Source organism: Pseudophryne corroboree, chromosome 4 (assembly GCF_028390025.1).
Source record: "Pseudophryne corroboree isolate aPseCor3 chromosome 4, aPseCor3.hap2, whole genome shotgun sequence".
Classification (NCBI taxonomy): domain Eukaryota; kingdom Metazoa; phylum Chordata; class Amphibia; order Anura; family Myobatrachidae; genus Pseudophryne; species Pseudophryne corroboree.
The window spans coordinates 681,026,021-681,046,891 of NC_086447.1; the positions used below are offsets into that span (position 1 = coordinate 681,026,021).

The window sequence follows — 20,871 nt, forward strand, 5'->3', positions numbered from 1 at the left end:
TCCAACATTTCGGAACGACATATCGTTCACATCATCCAGTGTGTACGCATTATGGCCCTTATTCAGTACGGATTGAATCAGATCTTTCGTATGTTGGGGGATGCCCATCGCAGTGCAAGGTCGCCCAGCATGCTACCTGCCGCCCGCCAACTGCGACTGTTCTCTAATTGCGATTGCGCTGCAATTATTGCGCAGTTTCAGAAACTAGGGAAGCCTCCTGCCGGTGAGACCTGGTTGTGACAGTAGTAGACCGTATTCCCGCTGCCATTTTTTCGTTTGGAGCAGCTGCTTGTGACGTCGCACAGCCCCCCTGAAAACTCAGCAGACCCGCCGATGTTGTCGACGTGACGCTGCCCCCTACCTACCCCGCAAATGTTCCTGCCAGTCAATCAGGTAAAGGTGTTAGCAGTTAATGCGACCCAACCGCATTAACTGCATGCACATGCGCAAGATGGCCCCTGCGCACTGCGGTCCAATAGCCAAAGTTGCAAACGCGATGCGACCTGAATAAAGCCCCATATTGTTGACGATGCTTGCTCCTGCGAATTGTAAACGACATCCACTGTTGTCCGTACATGCAGGTCAATCGGGGATGTCATTGACAATACCATGCTGCCAAATGCAGCATGGCTCCTCTCTATCTGCCGGTCTACACCCACCACCACCAAGTGTATGTCGCCACCCACCGGGATCTGTTGCACATGATATTGCTGGGTGCAGACTATCGTCTAGTGTGTAACAAGCTTAAATCTTCCACGACAAATACTCTATAGAATTGTGAAAACAGCATCAAAATCCGTCCAGTGCTTCTCAAGATTAGCCCAAGCAAACAGACAAACAAACAAACAAACAAACAAACAAACAGACAGACAGACAGACAGACAGATGCCTACTGGGGACTTTACTATGTAGAGATAATATAAGTACTTTAAGGTCACTTGGAAATACATTCATATAGCGCTTGCCAAGTTATTCAGTTAGCTTATTTACTTCCCTGAGGATGTGCATGTTGGCACCGTGCAAAGTTTTCATTAGGATACTGGCAATGTTAGCTCAGTGCTATATTGTAGCTAATGTATGCTCAGGTTTCAAGTGTTATTTAGTTAAATAGCACGTGAATATAAGGTAGGTTTCCTAAAGTATTGCACAGTAGCCAGGGCTAAATTGCTAATATTTAAACTGATACTCTTACTCCTGCAACTTATTTTTTGATTGCATTTCTTTTTTGTGTATGTGTGGTGTTGTGTTTAGATACAATAATTACTTCAGTGCACTACTACTGCCTTCAGTATGATTTACCGACGGACACAATACAGACGGTCATAATCCCGACAGCCATTGACCTACAGTCAAAATACCGACACAATCAAAATACCGACATTCATTATGTTGACATGTTCACAATGCCAACAGTGGGGCTAATTCAGGTTGGATTGCAAATCGTGATTCAACCAGAATTTTAATGATCGCACCGCGCAGCGCCCGTCCTATGAATGCGCCCACACTTTCTGCGGAGGGGCTGCCGAAAATGCGATCACCTCTGCCTGTCAATAAGGCAGAGACGGTCGCAGGGCGGGTAACGCTCCATTTCCAGGGAGGAGACGAAGCGTTGTGGGGGGCGGTGTGGCACAAATGGGGTACAGAGGCGGCAAACGGGGGCATGTTGGGGGCGTGATCATGATGGACGCAGCCGCCGCAATCGAGAAGCTTAGCTGCGCCAGCAGGAGGCTTCACTAATTTCTATGATGAAGCAGAAATTGCGAGCCAATCGCAATTTCTGCTTCATCAAGGAGGTCAGGCGGCGGTCAGCAGGCTGGGCGGCCCCCAGCATGCTGGGAAAAGGGCAGAATTTGCAATCCATACTGAATTAGGCCCACAGTCAGGATACTGACATTTGAAATGCGACATGTCAAAATACTGACATGAGTTTTTCTGTTTTTTTGTGTCAATGGCGACATTGGTGGACATGGACACTGTCTAAGTGTACCGCGTCCCCTCGCATGGCTCACTTCACTCGCCATGCTTCGGGCACGTTGCCTCGCTGTGCTCGGCACACTATTATATTCCCCCTACAGGTCCACTGGGATGGTAAAGTATGAACAAGTCTGTTTTGGGGCAAAAAGTCCTTAAAAAATGCATGTCGGCATTTTGACATGTCCGCGTTTAAATGTCGGTATTCTGACTATGTCGCCATTTTGAACAAGTCGGCATAATTAATGTTGGTATTTTGACCGTGTCGGTATTTTGACTGACGGTCAATGGCTGTTGGAATTATGACCGTCGATATTGTGTCCGTTGGTAAATCAACTACTACCCCTACTACTAGGCACATGCTGCATTAATAGTTATACTGTAGGTTTATTTACATGCATGTTAGGGTAGAATAAACATTTGTCGCTTTCTAGCTTAGTTATGTGTAGTGAGTGACGACTGTAGTTCTTTGCAGCGCTGCAAGGGCATTTGCAGACAGCATTCCAGGAGACAGATCCTGCACATTCTACTGAGTGGATCCTTTTTATAGAAACATGAGCAGTTGTCCAGACAGCCAGTGTCACATTGCACACTCCAAGCTCACAAGAGTTTGTTGTTCTTGTGTGCCTGCCTCATTTCTGTGTTACTCACAGAAGTGAAAGGTCTTTATCGTACAGTAGGCATTACTTGCTCATGGTCTTGCCGTTACTGATGAGTACGTTCATGATACTGGCAGCAGCCATTGCTGATTTAGGTGCACATAAAATGGCAGAGGACAGCACCGAGGATTCTGAGCTCCCTGACTGCGACTGTGATGTTTCAAGGCAGGAAACGTGTTTTCTTTTCTTGCATGCTATATGTTTATGTGTAACGTTATCCTTCAGACTTGACTGTTTAAGCAGTGAATGGAGATTTTTAAAAGAGTTAGAAAACTGCAAAGCTATGAATTAATAGGTATTAGTTATCAACACTCCCAGCAGATTCTATGTAGGCTGTGGGTCACTAACAGAGGGGCAGCCTCAGGTAACCAAATAATTACCCCAGTTATACTGTGATGCATATTATTTAGTTGGTTTCTACTTTTCCTAAATTTCTGTTTAATTGATAAAGCAATGGAGAGTGTCAGAAATATTTTATTTCATTTTTCAAAATGACCATGTATAGTACAGGTTGACTATCCCTTATCCAAAATCCCTAATTGCACATTTTTGGGTCCCCTACTGAGATAATGACACATATATATGTATATTATATTATATATTTATAGAATATATCTATATATACACATAATATATAATATAGATGTCATTATCTCAGTAGGGGACCCAAAAATGTGCAATTTGGGATTTTGGATAAGGGATACTCAACCGGTAATAACATTTTGCCAATTTGTTGAATTACTGTATTTCTTTGGTACTTTGTGTGTTTGTGTGTGCTTAGTGATGCTGTGGATTTTGCATATACACATCTATTTCATTTAAAATATGTTGTTTAGCCACTTTCATATCTGTTAAAATGTTCTACAGGTTGAGTATCCCTTATCCAAAATGCTTGGGACCAGAGGTATTTTGGATATGGGATTTTTCCGTATTTTGGAATAATTGCATACCATAATGAGATATCATGGTGATGGTACCTAAATCTAAGCACATAATGCATTTATGTTACATATACACATTATACACACAGCCTGAAGGTCATTTTAGCCAATATTTTTTTATAACTTTGTGCATTAAACAAAGTATGTGTACATTCACAGAATTCACTTTTCTCTATCGTCCTAAGTGGATGCTGGGGTTCCTGAAAGGACCATGGGGGATAGCGGCTCCGCAGGAGACAGGGCACAAAAAAGTAAAGCTTTTACCAGATCAGGTGGTGTGCACTGGCTCCTCCCCCTATGACCCTCCTCCTGACTCCAGTTAGATTTTGTGCCCGAACGAGAAGGGTGCAATCTAGGTGGCTCTCCTAAAGAGCTGCTTAGAGAAAGTTTAGCTTAGGTTTTTTACTTTACAGTGAGTCCTGCTGGCAACAGGATCACTGCAACGAGGGACTTAGGGGAGAAGTAGTGAACTCACCTGCGTGCAGAGTGGATTTGCTGCTTGGCTACTGGACACTAGCTCCAGAGGGACGATCACAGGTACAGCCTGGATGGTCACCGGAGCCGCGCCGCCGGCCCCCTTGCAGACGCTGAAGAGAGAAGAGGTCCAAAATCGGCGGCTGAAGACTCCTCAGTCTTCTTAAGGTAGCGCACAGCACTGCAGCTGTGCGCCATTTTCCTCTCAGCACACTTCACACAACAGTCACTGAGGGTGCAGAGCGCTGGGGGGGGCGCTCTGAGAGGCAAATAAAAACCTTATTAGAGGCAAAAAATACCTCACATATAGCCCACAGAGGCTATATGGAGATATTTAACCCCTGCCTAACTTCAAAAATAGCGGGAGACGAGCCCGCCGAAAAAGGGGCGGGGCCTATCTCCTCAGCACACAGCGCCATTTTCTCTCACAGAAAAGCTGGAGAGAAGGCTCCCAGGCTCTCCCCTGCACTGCACTACAGAAACAGGGTTAAAACAGAGAGGGGGGGCACTGATTTTGGCGATATTGTATATATATAAAAGATGCTATAAGGGAGAAACACTTATATAAGGTTGTCCCTATATAATTATAGCGTTTTTGGTGTGTGCTGGCAGACTCTCCCTCTGTCTCCCCAAAGGGCTAGTGGGTCCTGTCCTCTGTCAGAGCATTCCCGGTGTGTGTGCTGTGTGTCGGTACGTGTGTGTCGACATGTATGAGGACGATGTTGGTGAGGAGGCGGAGAAATTGCCTGTAATGGTGATGTCACTCTCTAGGGAGTCGACACCGGAATGGATGGCTTATTTAGAGAATTACGTGAGAATGTCAACACGCTGCAAGGTCGGTTGACGACATGAGACGGCCGACAATCTATTAGGACCGGTCCAGGCGTCTCAGAAACACCGTCAGGGGTTTTAAAAACGCCCATTTACCTCAGTCGGTCGACACAGACACAGACACGGACACTGAATACAGTGTCGACGGTGAATAAACAAACGTATTTCTCATTAGGGCCACACGTTAAGGGCAATGAAGGAGGTGTTACGTGTTTCTGATACTACAAGTACCACAAGAAAGGGTATTATGTGGGAGTGAAAAAACTACCTGTAGTTTTTCCTGAATCAGATAAAATAAAATGAAGTGTGTGATGATGCGTAGGGTTACCCCGATAGCAAATATTGGCGTTATACCCTTTCCCGCCAGAAATTAGGGTACGTTGGGAAACACCCCTTAGGGTGATAAGGCGCTCACACGCTTATCAAGTGGCGTTACCGTCTCCAGATACGGCCGCCCTCAAGGAGCCAGCTGATAGGAAGCTGGAAAAATATCCTAAAAAGTATATACACACATACGGTGGTTATACTGCGACCAGCGATCGCCATCAGCCTGGAGATGCAGTGCTGGGTTGGCTTGGTCGGATTCCCTGACTGAAAATATTTTATTCATGTAGAGCATTTAATAGGATGCATTCTATATATATGTATGTGAGATGCACAGAGGGATATTTGCTCTCTGGCATCAAGATAAGTGCGTTGTCCATATCTCCCAGAAGATGTCAGGGACACGACAGTGGTCAGGTGATACAGATCCCATACGGCAGATGAAAGTATTGCTGTATAAAGGGAAGGAGTTATTTGGGGGTCGGTCCATCGGACCTGGGGACCACAGCAACAGCTGGGAAATCCAACCTTTTTACCCCAAGTTACATCTCAGCTAAAAAAGACACCGTCTTTTCAGCCTCAATCTTTCCTTTCCCATGAGGGCATGCAGGCAAAAGGCCAGTCATATCTGCCCAGACATAGAGGTAAGGGAAGTAGACTGCAGCAGGCAGCCCTTTCCCAGGAAAAGAAGCCCTCCACCGCGTCTGCCAAGTCCTCAGCTTGACGCTGGGGCCGTGCAAGCGGACTCAAGGTGGGGGGGTAGTCTCAAGAGTCTCAGGGCGCAGTGGGATCACTCGCAAGTTGACCCCTAGATCGTACGAGTATTATCCCAGGGGTAAAGATTGGAGAGTCGAGACATCTTCTCCTCGCAGGTTCCTGAAGTCTGCTTTACCAACGGCTCCCTCCGACAGGGAGGCAGCATTGGAAACAATTCACAAGCTGTATATCCAGCAGGTGATAATCAAAGTACCCCTCCTACGACAAGGAAAAGGGTATTATTTTTCCACACTATATTGTGGTACTGAAGCCAGACGGCTTGGTGACACATAGTCTAAATCTAAAATGTTTTGAACACTTACATAAAAGGTTCAAATCGAGATAAAGTCACTCAGAGCATTGATAGCGAACCGGAAAAAAGGGGACTATATGGTGTCCCTGGACATCAAGGATTACCTCCATGTCCAAATTTTGTCCTTCTCATCAAGGGTACCTCTGGTTCGTGGTACAGAACTGTCAATATCAGTTTCAGACGATGCCGTTTGAATTATCCACGGCACCCCGGGCCTTTTTACCAAGGTAATGGCCGAAAAGATGTTTCTTCAAAGAAAAAAGGCATCTAAATTATCCCTTACTTGCACGACCTGAAAAGGGCAAGTTCCAGAGAACAGTTGGAGGTCGGAAGAGCACTATCTAAAGTAGTTCTTCGACGGCACGACTGGATTCTAAATATTCCAAGAATCGCAGCTGTTTTCCGACGATACGTCTGCTGTTCCTATGGATGATTCTGGACACGGTTCAGAAAAAGGTTTTTCTTCCCGAGGAAAAAGCCAAGGAGTTATCCGACCTGTCAGGAACCTCCTAAAACCAGGAAAGGTGTCTGTACATCAATGCACAAGAGTCCTGGGAAAAATGGTGGCTTTTTACGAAGCAATTCCATTCGGCAGATTCCATGCAAGAATTTTCCAAAGGGATCTGTTGGACAAATGGTCAGGGTCGCATCCTCAGATGCACCTGCGAATAACCCTGTCGCCAAGGACAAGGGTATATCTTCTGTGGTGGTTGCAAAAGGCTCATCTATTGGAGGGCCGCAGATTCGGCATACAGGATTTGATCCTGGTGACCACGGACGCCAGCCTGAGAGGTTGGGGAGCAGTCACACAAGGAAGAAACTTCCAGGGGGTATGGACGAACCTGGAAAAGTCTCTTCACATAAACATTCTGGTACTAAGAGCAATCTAAAATGCTCTAAGCCAGGCGGAACCACTCCTGCAAGGAAAACCGGTGTTGATTCAGTCGGACAACATCACGGCGGTCGCCCATGTAAACAGACAGGGCGGCACAAGAAGCAGGAGTGCAATGGCAGAAGCTGCCAAGATTCTTCGCTGGGCGGAGAATCACGTAATAGCACTGTCAGCAGTGTTCTTCCCGGGCGTGGACAACTGGGAAGCAGACTTCCTCAGCAGACACGATATTCACCCGGGAGAGTGGGGTCTTCATCCAGAAGTCTTCCACATGCTAATAAACTGTTGGGAAAGACCAATGGTAGACATGATGGCGTCTCGCCTCAACAAGAAACTGGACAAGTATTGCGCCAGGTCAAGAGATCCACAGGCAATAGCTGTGGACGCACTGGTAACACCTTGGGTGTACAAATCAGTATATGTGTTTCCTCCTCTGCCTCTCATACCAAAGGTATTGAAGATTATACGGTGAAGAGGAGTAAGAACAATACTAGTGGCTCCGGATTGGCCAAGAAGGACTTGGTACCCGGAACTTCAAGAGTTGGTCACGGACGACCCGTGCCCTCTACTTCTGAGAAGGGACCTGCTACAACAGGGTCCCTGTCTCTTTCAAGACTTACCGCGGCTGCGTTTGACGGCATGGCGGTTGAACGCCAGATCCTAAAAGGGAAAGGCATTCCAGAAGAAGTCTTTCCTACCTTGATTAAGGCAAGGAAGGAAGTCACCGCGAAACATTATCACCGCATTTGGCGAAAATATGTCGCGTGGTGCGAGGATCGGAGTGTTCCGACGGAGGAATTTCAACTGGGTCGTTTCCTACATTTCCTACAATCAGGATTGTCTATGGGTCTCAAATTGAGATCTATTAAGGTTCAAATTTCGGCCCTGTCAATATTCTTCCAAAAAGAATTGGCCTCAGTTCCTGAGGTACAGACTTTTGTTAAAGGAGTACTGCATATACAGCCTCCTGTGGTGCCTCCGGTGGCACCGTGGGATCTAAATGTAGGTTTAGATTTCCTCAAATCCCATTGGTTTGAACCATTGAAAAAGGTGGATTTTAAATATCTCACATGGAAAGTGACTATGTTACTGGCCCTGGCTTCCGCCAGGAGAGTATCTGAATTGGCGGCTTTATCTTATAAAAGCCCTTATCTAATCTTCCATTCGGATAGGGCAGAACTGAGGACTCGTCCGCATTTTCTCCCTAAGGTGGTATCAGCGTTTCACCTGAACCAACCTATTGTGGTGCCTGCGGCCACTGGCGACTTGGAGGACTCCAAGTTGTTGGACGTTGTCAGAGCCTTAAAAATATACATTTCAAGGACGGCTGAAGTCAGAAAATCTGACTCGCTGTTGATACTATATGCACCCAACAAGTTGGGTGCCCCTGCTTCTAAGCAGACGATTGCTCGTTGGATTTGTAACACAATTCAACTTGCTCATTCTGTGGCAGGCCTGCCACAGCCTAAATCTGTTAAGGCCCATTCCACAAGGAAGGTGGGCTCATCTTGGGCGGCTGCCCGAGGGGTCTCGGCATTACAATTCTGCCGAGCAGCTACGTGGTCGGGGGAAAACACGTTTGTAAAATTCTACAAATTTGATACCCTGGCAAAAGAGGACTTGGAATTCTCTCATTCGGTGCTGCAGAGTCATCCGCACTCTCCCGCCCGTTTGGGAGCTTTGGTATAATCCCCATGGTCCTTTCAGGAACCCCAGCATCCACTTAGGACGATAGAGAAAATAAGAATTTACTTACCGATAATTCTATTTCTCGGAGTCCGTAGTGGATGCTGGGCGCCCATCCCAAGTGCGGATTATCTGCAATACTGTACATAGTTATTGTTAACAAATTCGGGTTATATTGTTAAGGAGCCATCTTTAAGAGGCTCTTTCTATTATCATACTGTTAACTGGGTTTAGATCACAAGTTGTACGGTGTGATTGGTGTGGCTGGTATGAGTCTTACCCGGGATTCAAATTGCCTCCCTTATTGTGTACGCTCGTCCGGGCACAGTACCTAACTGGAGTCTGGAGGAGGGTCATAGGGGGAGGAGCCAGTGCACACCACCTGATCTGGTAAAAGCTTTACTTTTTTGTGCCCTGTCTCCTGCGGAGCCGCTATCCCCCATGGTCCTTTCAGGAACCCCAGCATCCACTACGGACTCCGAGAAATAGAATTATCGGTAAGTAAATTCTTATTATGTTTCATATACACCTTATACACACAGCCTGAAGGTCATTTAATACAATATTTGTAATAACTTTGTGTATTAAACAAAGTTTGTGCACATTGAGCCATCAGAAAACAAAGGTTTTACTATCTCACTCTCACTCAAAAAAGTCCGTATTTCGGAATATTCCGTATTTCGGAATATTTGGAAATGGGATACTCAACCTGTACTAGTAATATCAGTCCATTACTGTCACCTATACATAGCGGTGGATAGAAAAACAAATGTACACATATGATGGAATATTAATGCTTTGTTCCAAGCTGTCATTGTTTACACGTATTGTAATATTATACAGGATACAAACGTTCAGGCTTGCGGTGAACTGAAATAGTGCATGTGTTATGTTTTGTGTTACAATATCTAAGCAACAAGCCTAGTGTCAAGTGAGTGGTGTTTGTAGTGAGCTAAATATACACTGGCACAGTGGCACATTAGAGGACTATAAATCATGTACTGTACTTTGTGGGCAGAATCACAGAGATGAATGAAAGAAAAGTTTAATGTATTTGCAAATTTACCATCTATTGTATGTTCATGGTGCAATACATCATCTCACTCATACACAGTGCCTTGTGATCTCATCAGTTTATTACTTACTCTGTACACGTACAAATTGAAAAGAATAACACACGTTGCTGCTATTTTAGATCATGAGAATAATTGTTGTGTGTTCCCAGTGTAAACAAGTTCAGCCTAATATGTGGAGCTTATACGTAACCACAGTACTCATTTTAATATTTACTAAGCTTTGCATTGCTCCTCATCTGTAAAGCAAGATTTGTAATTTACAGGTTACAGAATGCTACATTTTATGGCCAGTTGTACGTGTATGGGCAATGGGGGATCATTCAGACCTGATCGCTCGCTAGCGTTTTTTGCAGCGCTGCGATCAGGTGAGAACTGTTCATGCGTATGCACTGCAATGTGTATGCATGTCGCAGGGGTACAAAGCGGTTCGTTGCTCTGCGATGGGTTTGTGCGAAGGATCCATTTGCACGGCCGATCGCAAGGTGATTGACAGGAAGAAGGCATTTGTGGGTGGAAACTGACCGTTTTCTGGGAGTATTTGGAGAAACGCAGGCATTCCTAAACGTTTGCAGCGCGGGTGTCTGTCTGATGTCAATTCCGGTCCTGGACAGGCTGAAGTGATCGCAGCGGCTGAGTAAGTCCTGGGCTACTCAGAAACTGCAGACATTTTTTTAGTACAGCTCGGCTGTACATACGATCGCACACTTGCAAAGTTAAAATACACTCCCCGGTGTGCGGCGACTATGCGGTCGCAGGACTGCAAAAAAACAGCTAGCGAGCGATCAACTCTGAATGACCCCCTATGTTCTAACTCTCCACAAACCTTGGTTTTAACTTGACTGAGCTTTGGCCCTCATTCCGAGTTGTTCGCTCGCTAGTTGCTTTTAACAGCCGTGCAAATACTAAGCCGCCGCCCTCTGGAGTGTATCTTAGCTTAGCAGAAGTGCGACCGAAAGGATTGCAGCGCTGCTACTAAAAATGATTGTGTAGTTTCTGAGTAGCTCTAGACCTACTCCTAGCTTGCGATCACTTCAGACTATTTAGTTCCTGTTTTGACGTCATGAACACGCCCTGCGTTCGGCCAGCCACGCTTGTGTTTCCCCCGGCACACCTGCGTTTGTATCTGACACGCCTGCGTTTATCCACACATTCCCCGAAAACGGTCAGTTACCTCCCAGAAACGCCCACTACATGTCAATCACACTGCGGCGAGCAGTGCGACTGAAAAGCGTCGCTAGACCTTGTGTGAAACTACTTCGGCTTTTGTGAAAGTACGTCACGCGTGCGCATTGCGCCGCATACGCATGCGCAGAAGTGACTTTTTTTGCCTGATCGCTGCGCAGCGGCCGAAAACAGCTAGCGAATAACTCGGAATGACCACCTTAGTACTGTGTGTTGGCAGAACAAGGCAGAAGCCATCACCTGTCTCTTACCAATAACAACCATAAATCATAAACAGTATTGGCACCCATATACATTATTTATCTTTCAGTAGCTTTTGTAGTGATGTAAACCCTAGTTTTTCATCCAATCTGTTTTAATGAAAATCAACACAAAAAAAAGTGAATAGCATACATAAAAATAAAATCTATTCCAGTGTTATTATTTCACATCATGAAAGTTACAGTATATAAACAAACAAATATTGGGTTATACCGGTTTTACAATCTGAGGTTTTGGTTATTGGGTGATAACAATATGATCTCTTTCACACCAGAATTGTGGTGTTTTTGCTGAGATAGTTATGTGATAACAGACATGTTCAGCTTCAACAAATTTGTCAGGTAGACAAGTATGGGGTCTATTCATGAAGCAGTGAAAAGTGTGGAGGAGTGAGCCATTGGCTAAGCCCATGGCAACCAGTCAGCTACTATGAATAATTTATAGAATGCACTTTATAAATGTTACCTCAACACTGATTGGTTGCCAGGTACACCTTCTCCACTGGCTCACTTCTCCACTGTATACAAAAGGTATACAAAACTATTGCATACAACTTACAAAAAATGTTTCCAAATAATTGACCAGGTACATGGAATAGACTTTTTCAGCGATATGGCATTATTATGATGCCATAGGAGGGAGTATGATGGCAAGTAGAACGGGATGTGGTCATGTGACCGGCGCTCGGAATCCCAGTGGTCACCATGCTGATGCCGAAATCCGGGGCGCTCACAATTTCAGCCGACGGAATGCTGACATACAGGGTATTCCCACTCGTTTTTGTCCACGAGACCCATAGAATGGGATTGGTACCTGTGGCGAGCCACTAAGCCCGCAAGGGGCTCTGTTGCGCTCGCCCCTGCCCCCCTCCCACTGGAATTCTGCCTGCCGGATTCTGCAGTCGGTATGCTGACTGCCGGGATAATGGACGCCGGCATCCCGTTACAAACCCAGTACAAAAGTAGAGTCCTTCTGCACTACAAGTAGTAAAAATATTTTTTCGGCTTACTGTAGCTCCTGTTTACAAAGAAAGAAAATTCATATTGATTCATGTTAGAAATATGTGTCAGTTAAAGTCTTACTTAAAAATGTCATAGAAATGGAAGCACTTATGTCATATATTTATGTGTACAATAATACTTAGTAATAAACTTGATGAACAGTTTAAACTTGATAAACAGTTCAGATTTGGGTATGAAAGGTAAGGCAGACTGTATGATGTCATCTCCCCATTTCTGAGCGTTTGTGACTATTTACTTTTGGTGTGGAAACCTTATTATTATTGTAGGTCATAAACAAAAGAGCTGATGTTTTTGCCATTATGAGCCGGCATTGTTATAGCTAATGTATTGTTATATTCCCCGGCAGAGTGAAGAAACTAAAGGAGACGTTGGTTGCAGTACAACAGTTGGATAAGAACATGAGCAGCCTGAGATCATGGCTGGGTCACATTGAATCTGAGCTGTCCAAGCCCATCGTCTATGAAACTAGTGATTCTGAAGAGATACAAAGGAAACTAAATGAGCAGCAGGTAATCCCTAAATAAGTATGGTACATCACTCCTACCTGTAACAGGAGTAAAAGCGTGAAACGGTAATTAGCATTGTCACCACATCATGGGAGGTCCAAGTGCACAAGCTTACTTGGCTGTCAATGCTCCACCGATGGAACTAAGAAAATATCACCTCAGTGGTCTACAGTCAAACAGGTATGTTACCATAGGTATGCTGGGCTGAGACGAGCACTAATATTTTGAAATGCATGGTGTATGAGGCTGGTGAAATATTACATTGCTCATTTCTTTCCTACATGTGTTAAAAAGCTTTTTTTGCTGTTAATAAATAGTCTCAGGTGTCAACATTTGACTTTTTCCATGGTAAGATCCTCCTTGTTTTTGGAGCAGAAATCCTTGAAAATGGGTAATTCCACCTGAATGGCTGAGGTAATTGTTCAAGGAATATGGAGTGTCTAGCACTTCTCCGCTCACAACTGCATGGCACCGCTCCCCCCATCCCCAGGAACCCAGGCCCATCTGAACTCTCGAAGGCCCTGCATAGAACAATGGAATACACGGAAAAGGGTAGACATGGGCTGGGAAAACAGTATTTAGGAAACAAGTAGGATAAGGGGCTGGAAAGTCTTGATTATACAGACATAGACCAGGATCTCCAAATACTAATACAAGATTGTGTCTGTCTACAATGAGGGAAGGTCCAGTAACAGGATCCAGTACTGTCACATAAAACTGAGCTTACTGGATACTTAGAGGCAAAGCCAAGCAGCACATTACAAGGGAAGAGCCTGATCATCTAGACATCAGAGTGTACTTACACATGAATTTATGTGCCAGCAATTACCGCCATTAGTCAAGCACAAAAAACACTGAGCTTCATGCAGTCTGTCTAGAGCTATAGACCAGATGTTCCACAACAGGATTTGTGCAATGAGTACAATGGAGATCTGCTACTCAGAGGCCACCACATGCACAAAAGCATACTGACAATGCTGCACTTGAACCAGTATTTATCCAGACAAGCACCATCTTGTCTACTGACTATACACTGCCAGCAGGAGCAGGAGGTTGGGAGGAATGCCAGATACAGTAGCTAAACAACGTACCTCAGGTAAGTAACGTAATGGAAACCTGAGATTACTTATGTTTTTCTGGTCAAAACTGAATTTTCAGTTTTTGGGTAGAAATATTCTTTAAAACTGGAATTCTGATTAAACATGAGAGTTTTGCCATAATCCAACCTCCGCCCATGCTGAGATACTCACTGCTGTCAGGGAAATACTTCTCCAGAGTAGTGAAAAGTTGTCTAAACAGCTGATTGGACAAGCCACAGTAGTTATCCAATCTTCTGTGCTGAGAGTTTCTCAGTCTCCTGAGCTTTGTTTCAATCTTCTCCCACCCGTCAGATTGAGAAATGTATATAACAGGCCCGACTGGTGCAGGTGTCTCCAGTATCTTACGAAAGACCTGACTATGCAGTCGGATTATTGTAAACATTTTGAAGCTGTTGTAGAGATGGAAATAAAATGTACATAAAGTACTCAAAATAAATGTTAAGGTGGTAGATAATAGTGGTGGCTTAATGTGGATAATGGACCTGACTCAGATGTCACTGGAGTTGCTATCAGTGCTGCGTCCTGTAAAGCGGCAGTCATTTTGCTGTACGGTGCTGCAGGATTATCTATTACAAGCAGACGCCTCCTACTACAGTAGTGATCTGACTTGCGTCCTAGGAGATGTGTCCTAGGACACAGCATTGGATCACTTAGTCACCACTAGTGGCATTACGGCACCCTGGCGGAGGCCAGGAAATCTGTGTCTTACATCAGAGTTTCCTGATCTCTTTCGACCTCCGAAATGATGGCGACACACCACCGTTTTCACAAACGGAGGCCATTGCAGCCCCCAAGACGGCAGTAGACTGTCAGTCACCGGGGGTAGGAGGCTCTTCTCTGAACCGGGTGTCACCAACCCCGGTGCCACCTCTGTGTATACTTGCACCACACTTTGGGATTCATTATCACTATTGGGCCCGTTACACATGCAAAACTGCTAGTTACCCCATGTTTTTTGTAACTGGCCCATTCATTGTTAAAGGCCCAATAGGGCCGCCTAATAGCAAAGGCCGAGAACTGAAGGCCACTATACCATAAAGATAACATACAGATGTGACTTGACAGTGTTAGTATATATATTAACGCCTTAATATTAAAGCCTCATTACACTATTTGTACACAATTTTATAATGTAATGACGTGTCATATTCACAAGAAAGTATAGTATCTTTACAGATATGAAGTCACATTTCATATTAACTACAATTAAGTACAAACCCAAATTAAATCTGTTTCCCCCATTTAAAATGAAATTTGAATCTTGTTTCTTGCCATAATACAAATGAAAATATTAATTAAGTAATGCAAGAAGATGGCTGCAACATCATACAATATGGTAACGACACTGATGTATTAAGTAGTGTCAGCTAGAGGGGATGTAGTCATGATCCCAGCCGTCGGGATCTTAAACCCAACCCACCTAGAGGGGTCAATTTGCAATCAGAAATTCATACTGTACCTAGTGCAGCTGGTCACCATCAATATCATCATGGTGTCTCATTGCACCAGCTCCAGCACTAAGTGATGCCCCTCCTGACATCTGCCTCAGTACCTGAGGCAGTAGTTTTCATTAGTTGTCAATTAAAACGTATAATTTATATAAAATTTATACTGCTTTCTACTAATAAAATTGGTCTTACATCAATCAATACTATCTAACTGCAGAGCTCAAATAATTACAGTCTCCATTACACAGACCATTAGGGTTTGGCTACCACAAAATCTCTGATCATAAGTAATCATTCTGTTCATATAGTAGCATACTGCAAAGACACCATTTGTCATGCTGGGCGCTAAACTTATCTTTAAATGTGTTATATTATTCTGTGAGGCTCCAATACTGCACAGAAATGAGTGTCGTGCTTGGCAGACTCAGTGTCTAGTATGTCCAGTTCGGATGCACTAATGCCATGTACAGTACATCTGATAGAAGTCTGCCAGTTGCTATTTCACTGGCTGTTTATTTGCAATTTGTATTTCATCTTCATGGGGTTTAGTGTAGAGGCAAGAAGACTAGTTTATCTGGGGAATACTTCTAATGTAATATAACGAGATGAAATAAAACATTTTTGAAGCTAAAGCTTAACTTTTATTAATATATACTTAAAAGTACAAAATGACCAAAAACTAATAAAGATTAAATCGTTATTAAATTAAAGACTTCAAGTATTTCTTTCTATAATGCATCTTATAGTGGGTGAGTAATATATTATTGTGTATATTTCACCCAAATGATGTGTTTTGTGAGACAAAGAAACTACTTAAGAATAAATAGCAGTCAAAAAATGACAATGATCAGAGCAAAAATTTCTATTGTTCTGTTCTCTTATTTTAAAATAGATACTATATTGTAGTCACAATTCAAGAAAACAGAAAAAGCCTTTTTCTGTTTTCTTGAATTGTGACAACAATATATTATTCCAAAAATATACTGGTAGGTTAATTGGCTCCAAACAAAATTAACCTTAGCATGAATGTGTGGGCGTATACATGTGGTAGTGAATATATAGATTGTAAGCTCCACTGGGGCAGGGACTGATGTGAATGCCCAAATATTCTCTGTAAAGCGCTGCGGAATGTGTGTGTGCTATATAAATAACTGGTAGTAATAATAATAATAATAATTATCTATTTTTAGGATAAGAGAACAGAACAATAGAAATTTTCGCTCTGATTATTGTCATTTTTTGACTGCTTATGCCATCACTTTGGAATATTTCCAAAATAAGCAACAATGTATCCAATGAATGGAATGTGAGAGCAAAAGTATCAATGTGCTAGAAGCATTCAGGTTTAAAGAAGAATCCTTCAAATTAGTGGCTTAAATAGCATTTAAAACTGCAGCCATCTAACAACTTATTTATGTATGTTGTTTTATTGTGTAATATGTATGTACGTTCTGTGAGAACTGTTTTTTAATAATTGTAATTTCACTTCATATGTGGTATGTGAGTTTTTTTGTTAAAAATTAAATAACATTTTTTAATGAAAATATCCTCACGGACAGCGCTCATTTTTTGTTTCTTTATTGTATAAAACCTTTGTGAGGTACAGCTGTATAAAATCTTTGTGAGGTAGCTGCAGTCTGTGACGATATTGAGTTTTTCACAGTATTGTGAAGGTCCAATATCACACAGTTGACACACTAGCGCTCCCTCCTATTATTTTTTGAGTGCTATTTACTCAAGTAGTTTCTATGTCTCACAAAACACATCATTTGGGTGATATATACACAATAATATATTACTCGCCCACTATAAGATGCACTATAGAAAGAAATACTTGGAGTTTTTAATAACTTTTTAATCATTACTAGTTTTTGGTTGTTTTGTACTTTTAAGTATATATTAATAAAAGTTAAGCTTATCTTCAAAATAAATTATTTAATCTTGTTATATTACATTAGAAGTATGCCCCAGATAGACCAAACAGTTTTCTTGCCTCTATGCAAAACCCCATGAAGTATAGTTTTTACTGAACTATTTTCTGGGAGCACCACCAACCAAGTAATACTTTAGAATACCCGAAGGGTTACGTCAATAGCTTTATGTTGGTTTTTGTTATCATTTCACTTTATTCAACATTATGACAAAATAAAATATTTCTCTAATCCGGTCCTGTGCATATCCACACCTCCTAACCCTATAATTTGTATTTCATTTAAATGAGAATATTGAACTTTGTTCCCCACAGATAATACCAGTACTGCAGTACAGAACACACAGGATTCACTGTCTGTCTTGTTATAATCTATGGCTACCGTTCACGGTACAATTTATAACTTGTATTGACTTGTGACAAATGTCATTAGCCACTAAAAGGATATTGGCATGTGAGACAGATACACAAAACAGGGGCTCATTTCTACAAAAGCCCTCACAAAATCTTGAGCGTGATTATGACTTAGATTACTAAGCATTGGCCGAAATCCATGCTGGGTTTTCATTGACTCTGAAGGGCAGTGCTTGACAGGTTCTAACATGTCATTAAACCCTTTGGATTGAATTCCGAACTAAAACATATTTAAATATTTTATTCACCTAGTATATGAGTCAAAATAAGATTATGACCTTACTGTTTCAATTCCACATTAGCTACAACATATTTCCATCTCAGTGCATTTAGTTTTCATCTGGCACCCATATTAGGCTGTAATTCTAAATAATCTACTTTTAAGACAAATGTGTATATATTTTCATTCGACTGGCTTACTCAAGTGTCACTGTCTTGTTTATGCTCTGTGTGTACTATGTACGAATAAAATCAGTCCAATGTAAAATAAAATATCACACTCCATGGCCACTGAAACATGAAAACTGTGCTATGGGCCAGTATGTCACTGTTAGGATGTCTATTGCAGGAGCTGCAGAGAGACATAGAGAAACACAGTACGGGCGTTGCATCAGTTCTGAATCTCTGCGAAGTTCTTCTCCATGACTGTGATGCTTGTGCCAACGACACGGAGTGTGATTCCATCCAGCAGGCCACTCGCAGTCTAGACCGCAGATGGAGGAATATCTGTGCCATGTCTATGGAGAGGAGGCTCAAGTGAGTTGTTTAGCACTCTACCTAGGGTGAAAAGATTAAACGTTCCCTGTGTATCATAACAAGCAAAACCAAAGGGGCTAATTCAGATTTGGGAGCAAGAAAAAAGATGGGCAAATTTAAAATGGGAAGAGGCGTGTCCTAGCTGAACAACAAACTGCAGTGAAAAAATAAAACTGGCCAGTATTTGTGGACTGTGGGATTTATTCATGTTTATATTCAATGCCAATGTTTTCGCAGCCTTACACAGCCTTGGTAGTCTAACACATAATGGTCACAGTAATAGCTGCTTACACAATACTGCCCGCAGAACTGAGGAATGGGTAAATACAGTAATGCCCCCAGTAGTGTAAGTTACACACAATGCCCCTAGTAGTGCCAGTTACACTTAATGTCCCCAGGAGTGCCAGTTACACGTAATGCTCCGAGTAGTGCCAGATACATGTAATGCCCCCAGCAGTGCCAGATACACGTAATGCCCTCAGAGGTACTAGTTACACATAATGATAGATACACATTACACTCCCAGCACTGCCAGATACATGTAATGCCCCCAATAGTGCCAGATATATATAATGCCCTCAGAGGTGCCAGTTACACGTAATGCTAGTTAGACATTATACCCCGAGTAGTGCCAGATACATGTAATGCCCCCAGTAGTGCTCACCGCTGCTGGGCTTGATCTGCTTCTGCTACTACTCATGTCTAATGGGAGCGCAGCGCAGCGTACGTCTCTCCTACCCCTCATTAAGTCCGGTCTCTGGCAGGCGGCGGCCATTTGAAATATGGCGCCAGTTCGAGAGCCAACAAAGCTTGCGGTCCTGCAGGAGCCGATGCTGCCGGTCCGTGAGCTGTGATTGGCTGACGGCCGGCACCACTTTTGAAATGCCTGCGCACCCTTACTAGCTTGGCGCTCCGCTTGGCTGCTCGCGCTGAACGTGCCTGGAGCCGGCACTGGACAGCTTCGCTTGCGATGATTAGCAGTTTTGTAACCTAGAAAACGCAGCTGTATATGCATTTGCATACAAACATGAATTAGGCCCTAAATACAAAAGCAGACCGTATGTACCATGCATGCAAATACATTGTTTATTTTTGATTTTATCACAAAAAATGTATTTACACCCCATGCACTGCAGCATGGTTTGTCCAGGTGCAAAGTTGTTAGTTTTTTTCCTTAATTACCAAGTCTGAATCATAATTTACCTGTTTTGCAATTTAATGGATACACTGTAAATGACTGTGTAAGACAATTAGAAGACCTTAACCATGCAAAGACACAGGGTCACATTTGGATAATATCTATCCTATTTAGCATTACAACTAAGTGAATCAATATTCCAGTCTATGTTTTTTTTAATGGTCAGTGGTGACTAATACAAAAGCAAATAATACCCCTTTCACACTGCAAATACCGGTTCCCACCTGGGAATTGGAAACAGGTCCTTACCGTGTGGGATCCGGCATTAGACGCTGTTGCTGGCTTTCCCGACCCGGCAATATGCTGAGCGGGCTGCTATAGCAGCGGGGGGCGGAGCCGGCAGCGGGGGCAGAGCCGGCGCTGGGAGATGAGATCTCTGTGCCGCCTCTCCTTGTTGTACTGAACGGGTCCCGGGTCGCATCGACCCGGGAGCCCGTTTACACTGCCATTGACCTGGTATTCAACCCAGTAATAACACTTCTTTATTCCCGGGTCGAATTGCCGGGTCAGGCGACTCGGGATTTCGGCTATGGCGTTTTCACACCTCACGCTGACCCGTGTCGACTCGCCAATATGCCAGGTCGATACTGGGTTATTTGTGTGGTGTGAAAGGGGTATAAGTGCTTTTGAAATATAGATTTATTTTCCATTGAGACACTTACTTGGATGATAAGTGAGAGGTTGATCTTAATAAATGTATTTCTCCTTTAACAAAGAGGTCACTTTTCATATTTTCCAAAGGTGCTAATAACATTTTGCGCAAGACACTGCATGTTCCTGAAGTGGATGTAATCGTGTTTGGGATGTTCTGTGTGTGTTAGCACACATGCTGGTTGCGTGAATAGACTACTAGACTGATTAATGTTTTTCTGACTTTTGCTGAAGCCTACTGATTTTACAATTCTCCGGCATTCTAAATAGTTGGCCTAGTAACCTACAAAAGCTGACCTATAAAGTCACAGAGATGTGGCATCTCTAAAAATCTTCAGCTTTATTAATTAAATTTGACCAGTACTACTGTTATTTATTATGTATTATGTACTGCATCGTATGTAAGTACTGTATGCAAATGAAAACTCCCCACTAAAAAGTAACAAATGAGGCCCCTTCCCCCTTTTGCTGCCAGATTAT

General features: G+C 43.2%; 1 protein-coding gene and 1 long non-coding RNA gene across 17 annotated transcripts in view; one reads left to right on the plus strand and one right to left on the minus strand.

Moving 5' to 3' along the window:
- Positions 1–20,871, plus strand: part of SYNE1 (spectrin repeat containing nuclear envelope protein 1) — a 965,679-nt gene that overhangs the window by 874,123 nt on the left and 70,685 nt on the right. For 15 of the 16 annotated variants that reach the window (XM_063917854.1, XM_063917860.1, XM_063917859.1 and 12 more), the window contains 2 exons: positions 12,735–12,897; positions 18,355–18,542. In XM_063917854.1, coding sequence (XP_063773924.1) covers positions 12,735–12,897; positions 18,355–18,542 — 351 coding nt within the window. Of the gene's footprint in view, positions 1–2,588; positions 2,796–12,734; positions 12,898–18,354; positions 18,543–20,871 lie in introns of those variants that run through there. The other variant, XM_063917870.1, reaches the window with a different exon arrangement.
- LOC134910152 (uncharacterized) overlaps positions 1–20,871 on the minus strand; it is an 83,157-nt gene that overhangs the window by 31,387 nt on the left and 30,899 nt on the right. The window lies entirely within an intron of this gene.